Here is a 10640-nt window from a genome sequence, read left to right on the forward strand (position 1 = left end):
CCTTATTATTCGTCTTAAAACTGACGTGATCCTTGTATGTATTGGTAGCGCTGCAGAAATGATGGCAAAAAGATCACGTGTCCAACACTGACAGAAGAATAATAGAATCGCTGAACTCTGACAGTGCAGCAGGAGGCCATTTGGCCCATCGAGTTGGCACTGGCTATCCATCTTATCCTGGCCCACCACCAACCAACCACTCCACTGCCCCATTCCCTTAATCCCGCGCATTTACCCCACTAATCCCCCTAATTTACATTTGGGGGGTATGCAGGGTAAGTTAGCATGCAGGTACAGCAAGCAGTTAGGAAGACAAATGGTACACAAAGGGGCAATTTAGCATGGCCAGCCCACCTACCCTTTACATCTTTGGGCAGCAATATTGCGCAACTGGTGCTCTATAACCACCAAGTAATAAGAACATTAAAACATACAAAATAGGAGCTGTAGACCAGTCAGTCATGGCTGATATTCGATCTCATCCACACTTTCCTGCCCATTCTCTGTATCTACTGATTCCCTGACAAGGTCTATCCAAGATCCACTCCAGGGTCTATCAATCTCAATCTTCAATGTATTCATTGGTTGGGCATTTTGTGATGGACAAGTCCAAAGGTCCACAACTCGAAATTTCTCCTCATTCCGGTTCCAAATAGCCAACCTCTTATCCTGAAACTGTACGATGTTGAGAGAGACTTGGGGGGGGTTATGCAGGGTAAGTTAGCGTGCAGGTGCAGCAAGCAGTTAGGAAGACAAATGGTACACTGACCTTTATTGCGAGGGAAAGCATAGACAAATGAAGTCTTGCTCCGATTGTACAGAAATTTGGTGAGGCCACACCAGTACTGTGCATACTTTTAATCTCCATATTTAAGGTAGGATATACCTGTCTTGGAGGCGGTATAATGAAGGCTCACTAGATTGGTCTCTGGAATGGGAATGTCCTATCATTTGATTTGATTTATTATTGCCATATGTATTAGCATACAGTAAAAAGTATAGTTTCTTGCGTGCTATACAGACAAAGCATTCATATCATTCATAGAGAAGGAAAGGAGAGAGTGCAGAATATAGTGTTACAGTCATAGCTAGGGTGTAGACGAAAATCAACTTAATGCAAGGTAAGTCCATTCAAAAGTTGACGGCAGCAGGGAAGAAGCTGTTCTTGAGTCGGATGATAATGTTTATGTAGCACATACACCCTTATTGCATCTCATACTTTCAATATGCCCTCTCTTTTTTCTTCATCTACTTTTTTTTATTCATTCATGGGACATGGGTGTCACTGGCTGAGCCAGCATTTATTACCCATGTTGTCCAAGGGCAGTTGAAAGTCAAGCCTTGCTGTGGCTCTGGAGTCACATATAGGCCATACCAGGTGAGGACGGCAGATTTCCTTCCCTAAAGGACATTAGTGAACCAGATGGGCTTTTCCGACAATTGGCAATGGTTTCATGGTCATCAGTAGATTCTTAATTCCACTTATTTATTATTGAATTCAAATTCCACCATCTGCCGTGGCGGGATTCGAACCCGGGTCCCCGGAACATTAGCTGAGTTTCTAGATTAATAATCTAGTGATACAACCATTGCCTCTAGTTTCATAGAATCATAGAAAACTTGCAGTGCAGGAGGAGGACATTCAGCCCATCGAGTCTGCACCAACCACAATCTCACCCAGGCCCAATCCCCATTACCCCATGCATTTACCCTAGCTAGTCTCCCTGACACCAAGGGGCAATTTAGCATGGACAAATCCGCACGTCTTTGGAGTGTGGGAGGTAACCGGAGCACCCAAAGGAAACCCGCAGACACAGGGAGAATGTGCAGACTCCACACAGACAGTGACCCGAGGCCGGAATTGAACCTGGGTCCCTGGCGCTGCGAGGCAGCAGTGCTGACCACTGTGCCACCCCTGCCACTCCAGATTTCCTCCAGATTATGACCTTAAACACCCCAGGAGGTAACAGGGCCCATAGTCTCACCACTCATTCGAATGCATAGGCTGAGCTTTTTAATACAAAGTTTTTGTGGGATCTACCTTTCTCACGATCTCTTCCATTGCGTGCGTGCATGGGGGGTGGGCGGGAGGGTGTGGCGGGCATGATGGGCTGGGCAAAATTTCACACTCGGGCCAGCTGCACTGAAAATTTAAATGCCTACACCCCTGTCCTTCCGGTAAGATTCTGAACGAATTAGAGAGGATCCCACCACTTGTGTACTAGCAGAGCTGTGAAGGACGTTTTAAAAAGTGGGTGTTCTGTTGTGTCTGCTTTTCTCTTAAGATTCCGGCTTAATTCTCCACAACTCTTCCGCAACTGAAAAGGAGCTGAGTAAAGAGACCAGAAACCAGGGGAAACTGACAGGAGCGCCACATAATCTTCCAGATCTCTCTTATAATTACTGGAAGTAACACATTATTCAGGCAAGTTCCCGCTTTAAAGAATCCATGTCATTTTTAACCTGCTAGCCACTGATTCCCCTTGGAATTTCTCGTTTCTAATTTTAATATGGAAAAAGTATTAACTTCCTGGAGGCCTTGTATTTCATGTCAAGAAATACGATTTTTGTGCACTGTTCTTTCTTAACTCCTTCCACTAAGTGCTAGAGTTGATCCTTTCGATGTTTTACGCTCCAGTGAGTTTGCAGCCTGTGATAACAATCACTACAATCTCATTGCAGCTTATTTCCTCAATAAATCCCATTATATCTCTTGGCGGCTGTAACACACGAAGGAACTGTTAATATTCAGGACAGACTCACGCGCCCAAAAGTCGAAAGGTTTGTCTCAGAAGATATAAGTTGACAAAAAGGCCATACAGCACCAATCGATGGGGCAATTGGTTTAGTTTCATCCAATAGAATCAAAGGGCCGAGCATTTATTGCCTATCCCTAACTGCCTTCCATTTAGAATCCCTACGTTCCAGAAGGAGGCCATTTGGCCCATCGAGTCTGCACCGACTACCCATCCTCATAACCCTACCTGTCAACCCCACTAACTTCCTGACACAAAGGGGCAATTTACCAAGGCTAATCAACCTAATGTCTTTCGGACTGTGGGAGGAAACCCACGCAGACACTGGGAGAATGTGCAGACTACACACGGACAGTCACCCAAGGCCAGAATTGAACTCGGGTCCCTGGCGCTGTGAGGCAGCAGAGCTAACCTCTGTGCCACCATGCTGCCCAAGTTTATCCTGAACAAAACAATTTTCGCATTAAGGTGCGTTATTGTTTAAAAAGGATAAAATCCTTGCTGCACTGCAGCTTAAACAGCACAACTAACTAAAAGGATTCCCACATTAACATCACATGTACACCATCATCTGACATTTAACTCTGACATAGCTCCAGTGGGGATGCCAGTGATGACTGTTTTTGTTACAGTCTAGACAAGCCAAATGAAATGTCAATTTTGAAAAAGTTACTCTAAAAAAATCTTTCGCCATAAAGAAAATATGTGAAAGCTATGTAAAAATCCTGAGGGGTCCTGACAGGGCAGAGATAGTGAGGATGGACAGAATTCTCCTACCTTTCACGCCCTGCTGCCGTTGCCAGCGAGGATGGAGAATTTGGCGCTCAGCCGCATTTCTGTTCGCTGCGGCGGGACTGGAGAATCCCAGCTGCGAGCGAGGTCAGAGAATCCGACCCGCTGTTTCCTCTGGTGGGAGAATCTAGCACGAAGGGTGACTACTCAAAAATAAGGAGTCGCCCATTTAGGGCAGATATGAGGAGTGTTCTGAGTCTTTAGAACTCTCTGCCCGGAATTTTACTGGCACGCCCACCCTGATTCCTAGGGTGGGCGAGGCTGGCAGAATGGCATTCTCTGTTGGCCTCGGGCGGGATCCTACGAACCTCGGGTGCACGTACCGGTAAAATTTCACCCATTGTCTCAAAAGGTAGTGGGAGCTGCGCCTTTTGATATTTTTAAGGTTGACAAGTAAGTGGGTAAAAGGTTATCATGGGTAGGTGGAATTCAGGTTACAATCACATCAAGCATGATCTTATTGCATGGCAGAACAGGCTTGAGGGACCGAGTGGTCTACTCCTATTCCTAATTCATACGCCTGTTTGTAAAAATATCAGAGAATGATCATGAACACTGCCTATTAAAAAATGTTACAGATATATTTTCCATTGATTTTCAAGTAGCAACTGAATATTTTATTTACCATTCATTCATCCGATGTGTCACTGACAACACTAGTATTTATTACCCATCCCTAAATATTCTTGGAAAGGTGTTGGGCAGCTGTCTTCTTTGCCGCAAACTATGAGGTGTAGGTGCACCCATAGTGCTGTTAGGAAGGGAGTTCTTAGGTTTTGACAGAACAATGAGGGAACAAAGTACAGTGGTACAGTGGTTAGCACTGCTGCCTTACAGCACCAGGGACCTGGATTCGATTCTTGGCTTGGGTGACTGTCTGTGTGGAATTTGCACCTTCTCCCCATGTCTGCATGGGTTTCCTCAGTGTGCTCCAGTTCCTCCCACAGTCCAAAGATGTGCAGGTCAGGTGGATTGGTCATGGTAAATTTTCCCTTATTGTCCAAAGATGTGCAGGTTAGAGGGATTTGCCATGGTAAATTTTCCCTTATTGTCCAAAGATGCGTAGGTTAGGTGGATTGGCCATGGTATATGGTCACTTATTGTCCAAAGATGCGTAGGTTCGGTGGATTGGCCATGGTATATTGCCCCTTAGTGTTCAAAGATGTCTAGGTTAGGTGGATTGGCCATGGTAAATTGCCTCTTGGTGTTCAAAGATGTGTAGGTTAGGTGGATTGGCCATAGGAAATGTGTGGGGTTATGGGGGTAGGATAAGACACTCTGTCAGAGAACCAGTGCAGAATTGATGGGCTCCTTCTGCACTGTAGGAATTCTATGATTCCATATATAGTGATTTCGCTCCAAATCAGGATGGTAATATTCTTATGCTGCCCTAAATGGCAGTGATCATGGGATTGAAAAGGGGTGTTGCTGCAGTGCACCTTGTGGATGGTACACGCTGCTGCCACTGTGTGCTGGTGGAGAAGGGAGCGACTGTCTACAGTGGTGGATTTGGGGCTGCTTTGTCCCGGGTGCCGTCAACTTTCTTGAATGCTTTTGGAGCTGCACTCACCCAGGCAGGTGGAGAGTATTCCATCACACTCCTCACTTGGAGATGGCGAAAGGGCTTTGCGGAGTCAAGGAGAGAGTAACTAGCCACCGGCCTCTGACCTGGTCCTGTAGCCACAGTGATTGTGTGACTAACCTTGTTAGGTATCCTGTCAAGGGTGAAGTGCAGGGTGGTGATGCGGGGGAGATTCAGCAATGGTAATGTTGTTAGGGAGATGGTTCTATCCTTTATTGTTGGAGAATGTCCTTGTTCAGCATTCATGTAGCACTAAGTTACTCACCACTTGTTAGCCCAATCCTGAATGTTGTCCAGGTCTTGTTGCATTCAGGCACAGACTATTTCATTACCTGAGCAATTACAAATGGAACGGAATACTATACAATCAGTGAACATCCCTACTTCTCCCCTTGAGGTGGAGGGAAGGTCACTGATGAAGCAGCTGATAAAGATTGCTTTAGGACAATTCCCTCAGGAATGCTCGCTCTGATGTCCTAGAGCTGAGATGATTGGCCAATGTATTGATTCACGTTGTGTTTCATAAAACTTCACGGAAAACAGTTAACCTCTGGTTAATTCGGCAGAGAGAACTCAAGATTTGTGGGCGACACGGTGACACAGTGGTTAGCACTGTTGCCTCACAGCGCCAGGGACCTGGGTTCGATTCCCGGTTTGGGTCACTGTCTGTGTGGAGTCTGCACATTCTTCCCATGTCTGCATGGGTTTCCCCCAGGTGCTCCAGTTTCCTCCCACAGTCCAAAAGATGTGCTGGTTAGGTGCATTGGCTGTGCTAAATTCTCCCTCCAAACAGGAGTGTGGCTACTAGGGGATTTTCACAGTAGCTTCTTTGCAATGCTAAATATAAGTCTACTTGTGACACTAATAAATAAACTTTAAAACAAGTGAAAACAGATCCACAGTATGGGTGGGGAGGAATGATGATGTGCTTTAAAAGAAGCTGAATTATAGCAGTGGCATACAAAAGATTCAAAAATGCCAAATTGGTCCCTTAGTGTCAGGGGGATTAGCAGGGTAAATATGTGGGGTTGCGGGGATAGGGGGGGATTGTTGTCAGTGCAGACTTGATAGGTCAAATGGCCTCCTTCTGCACTGCTTGGATTCTATGATACCCAAAAGAGAGGATTGTTTTGCTGTAAGTAATCTTAAAAAGCTCAGTGTAGGGTTGTGGAACTCTGGTATGACACCCACCTTGTGTTTCTAATACTGTTCTGCATAGCAACAAAACAGCTCAGAAACTCTCAGCAAATCTGGGCTCCGCTGGGAGAACTGATGGCAGGAGTCAAAATCCAGCAAAGGCTGCAACTTCTGGCCAAAGGACAAAGTCCATCTTTAACAGTTGAGAAATGACATTCAAATGGGTGCGAGCGAGGTAAGGTCAGTGACAGCCAAGCCAGATTAATGCTTATCAAGAACACAGAACTAAGCTCCAGGAGATGCGAGGAATCTCTCAGGTCTCTCGCTCCCTCTCTGGTTATTCCCTCTTAAAGACACAGGCAGTGCACCGGAGAAGGTGCTCCTTTTACATCTGACCCATCAGACAAGATAAGTTTGACAATGAGGTGGAGATGCTGGCATTGGGCTGAGGTGGGCACAGCAAGAAGTCTCACAACACCAGATTAAAGTCCAACAGGTTTATTTGGAATCATAAGCTTTCAGGGCACTTGTGACACATCTGATGAAGGAGCAGCACTCTGAAAGCTCGTGATTCCAAATAAACCTATTGGATTTTAACCTGGTGTTGTGAGGCTTCTTACTAAGTTTGACAATGACAGATGCAAGAAAGGAAGGGGGTGTTGTTTCAAACTATGGTTGTCATTGTTTAAAAAAAAATTATTAATTTCACAAGTACGCTTACATTAACGCTGCAATGAAGTTGCTGTGAAAATCCTCTAGTCACCACACTCCGGCATCCAATCGGACATACTGAGGGAGAAGTTAGCATGGCCAATGCATCTAACCAGAACATGTTTTAGATTGTGGAAGGAAACCAGAGCACCCGGAGGAAACCCATGCAAACATGGGGAGGACACGCAGACTTCCCACAGACAGTGACCCAAGCCAGGAACCCTGTTGGTGTGAGGCAGCAGTGCTAACCACTGTGCCATCGAGGGGCGAACAACGTTCTGGTCCAAACTGGCAGCTATTGTTGTGGCTGCCGTTTAAGATTATTAATTAGTCTCACAAGTAGGCTTGCAATTAACACTGCAATGAATTTACTCCGGTGCCTCTTCAGGTACACTGAGGGAGAATTTAGCATGGCCAGTGCACCTAACCAGCACGTCTTTCAGACTGTGGGAGAAGACCAGAGCACCCGGAGGAAACCCCACGCAGACATGGGGAGAACGTGCAGACTCCGCACAGGCGGGAATCGAACCAGGGACCCTGGTGCTGTGAGGCAGCAGTGCTAATCACTGTGCCAGGCTAAGATGGGAAAATATCCCTTCATAGCAAAGCTAGGTTCCGGGAGTCAGAAAACTTCACTGGTGGAAATCTCAGGTCAGGTCCCTGAAACTATGTGTTAATTTCAAAATGCAAAAAACGTGGATGTGAATCAGTCTGGGCTGTATTCCCGGGCTGGGTGTTTTTGAGACTAATGTACTTCTGAGAAATTACTTATGTCTCTTAAACCATTCTGCCCTCATAACCTTTAACTGATGAAGCAACTCCATCCCTTTTGTTGTTGTCTGTAAGGTTTGAAACAAACACCAGAGGGAAGTCCGTCTCTCCACACAGCCGCAGTTTAAGGGCTTTTCCCTTTGCTTAGGGCGAGAGAGAGAGAGAGAAAAAACAACCAGCTCTTTCCAAGGGCAAACTCACTGAAGAATGCGGGAACCAGGGGAGCCTGAAGCGGCGGAGTTTAATCGGGCAATGTGGAAGGGGAAAAGTTTTAAGCCCGTTTTGTATAGAGGGAGTGGGGAGGGTTTTTTTTTCTACCTGCGCTGCTTGTACACTTCGAGAGCAAAACTGAAACTGACATCTGGTCAATTGCACTCATTCTCTCCCGGGTCCACTTCCCAATCGGTCGGAATGTCATTTCCCAAAGCAAGTCTGGAATAAACTGACCCTCAAAGCAGATATAATGTTTCTGAGACCGGGGTGCAGGATAAGAGTGCATTTATTTTCGGGTTTCAATCAAATCCAAACTCTGCCGAAAAAAAAATCCCATGGTGAGAGTGACTGCAATTTCTTTGTTGACGTTCATTGCCAGCTGAAGTCAAATTCGCACAATCTCACTTTACTGTTTCCCCTTCCCCTCTCCCGGGATATATTTCCAAATATACCCCGCTCCCCTCTCCCGGGATATATCTCCAAATATTCCCTCCCCTCTCCCGGGATATATTTCCAGATATATCTCCCCCCTCCCGGGATACATCTCCAGAGACATTACACCCCTCCCCATTCGGGATATATTTCCAGATAGATTTCCCCCCTCTCTGGATACATTTCCAAATACACCCCCCTCCCGGGATACACTGCCAAATACTACTCTCCCCCCCCTCCTCCCCGGGATACTTTTCCAGATACATTCCCCCCTCCCGGGATACATTACCAAATATTACACCCCCCCCCCATACTTTTCCAGATACATTTCCCCCCTCCCGGGATACATTACCAAATATTACACCCCCCCCGATACTTTTCCAGATACATTTCCCCCCTCCCGGGATACATTGCCAAATATTACACCCCCACCCCCGGGAAACTTTTCCAGATACATTTCTCCCCTTCCTGGGATACATTGCCAAATATTTCCTCCCCCATCTCGATTTACATTTCCAGATACATTGCGCCCCCCCCCCTCCCGGTATATAAATAGATATATTCCCTCTTTCCCGGATACATTCCCAGGTAGACATCCCCCTCCCGGGATACATTTCCAGATATATTTCCCTTCTCCCGTGATACATTTGCAGAAATTCCGCCCCCCCCCCCCACCCCGCCATGGATACATTTGGAGAATAGGACTAGAATTAATTGTTGTTTTAAATACCTAAAGGATTTAGTATGGGACTGAACTTTCTGCTGGGGTTAGATCTGTTTTATCCCCTTCCCTCGCCCCCACGGCCCGGTTAGTTTGGAAGCAAGTGTTTATCGCTCTGATACACTGGATATCAGGGACTTGCTCTATCTTGCAATCAGAAGCTTTCAAAGTGAGACTTGGACACAGTCAGTCTAAAGTTACCAACACACACACACACACACACAGCTTCTAGAATCAAGTCTGTCAACTATTTTCCCCTTGAGCGAGCTGGTTGAACCTCCTGTGAGCCCTACATTTGGCTGCCTCCCCTCGCTCTATACTGGGGAACATTTCAGATCCTCTGCACCTTGGGTGAGTGTGTGGGCGAGTGTGTGGCCGAATAACAGGTGTCATTAGACCGACAAGAAGCCGACCGCAATCTGAGAGTTTACATGGTCTAAATAAAAACATCCAGACAGAACAAAAATAAAGAGGGGAGGGGGAGAGAGAGGAATAAGAAATAAAAGTGAAATTTAAATACCATTTGCTGGACCCAAATTAAAAAAAAGTTGGGGGTGAAAGACTTGTCAGATGATGGGTTGTTGAGACGCACTTACCCTTGGTCCGCTCGACCTCTGGGAATGGGACCCTGGCAGAACCGAATACAGCGGAATAAAGTGTATGAGGACGATAAGAGGAAGCTTCCTGAACATTTTCTTTTTTCCAAAAAAACAAAAAGAGAAGCAAAACAAAAAATAAAAGTTCACACAAGTCCTTCTGTCAATCAGAGTCCCAAGGAATCCCTTGTTGGGGACCTAACAGAGCTTGCCAGTGTTCGCGACTAGCTTTCTCCCTTTTTTAAGCACGCCAAAAATGTGTTTAAGCAACCACTCATCTGGTCTTTTCTTCTACCCCCCCCCCCCACTCCTCCTTCCTTCCACCCCCCCACCCCCTCTCTCCTCCCCCCCCCCCCGACCCCCCCGCAGTGAAATCTCTTAAATGTGCCTCCCCTCCCCGCTCCTGGTAATAAAACGCAAGCGAGAGAAGAGGGGGGGGGGGAGTGCATGCGGTTCCCGTTAAAGGCAACTGCATCTTGGCCCAATGCCAGACTCCGGATGAGTGACAGGGCCAGCCCAGCCAGTGCATTGGAGCGGCTGGCAACAATAGAATTAAAAAAGAACCAATGACCACGCCGGGAGGGCGGGGATTTCCTTGTAATTGCCCAGAATAATTTGTATCCCAAAAAAAAACCACCAGTGGAAGGGAGAGAGAGAGAAAGAAATCTCCCGAAAACGCTGCTGACTTTCCAAAAAGGAAAATTTTGACCCATAATAATATTGCTGCACCCAATTCCTTGATTTTCCAAGATATTTTTTTCCACTGCTAGCCCCCCTCCTTCCTTCCACCCCCCACTTTCTCCTGTCCTTCCACCCCCCCCCCACTTTCTCCTGTCTTTCCACCACCCCCCCCCCTTTCTCATTTTATACCCACACAACTGTGTATCTAGGCGTTTTACCCCAACTTTGGCGTTTGGGGTAAACATTAA

The 10640-nt window shown here is 46.5% G+C and overlaps 1 protein-coding gene across 2 annotated transcripts in view; it reads right to left on the reverse strand.

The window, feature by feature from the left end:
• The window catches only part of smoc1 (SPARC related modular calcium binding 1), a 203566-nt gene extending 193583 nt beyond the window's left edge, over positions 1-9983 (reverse strand). For both annotated transcript variants that reach the window (XM_080203062.1, XM_080203061.1), the window contains exon 1: positions 9712-9983. In XM_080203062.1, the coding sequence (XP_080059188.1) occupies positions 9712-9807 (96 nt within the window). In that variant the 5' untranslated portion in view covers positions 9808-9983. The remainder of the gene's footprint in view (positions 1-9711) is intronic.
• Positions 9984-10640: the final 657 nt, after the last annotated feature.

The sequence above is a fragment of the Carcharhinus amblyrhynchos genome, chromosome 14 (genome assembly GCF_965287045.1).
Source record: "Carcharhinus amblyrhynchos chromosome 14, sCarAmb.v2.hapA, whole genome shotgun sequence".
NCBI lineage: Eukaryota > Metazoa > Chordata > Chondrichthyes > Carcharhiniformes > Carcharhinidae > Carcharhinus > Carcharhinus amblyrhynchos.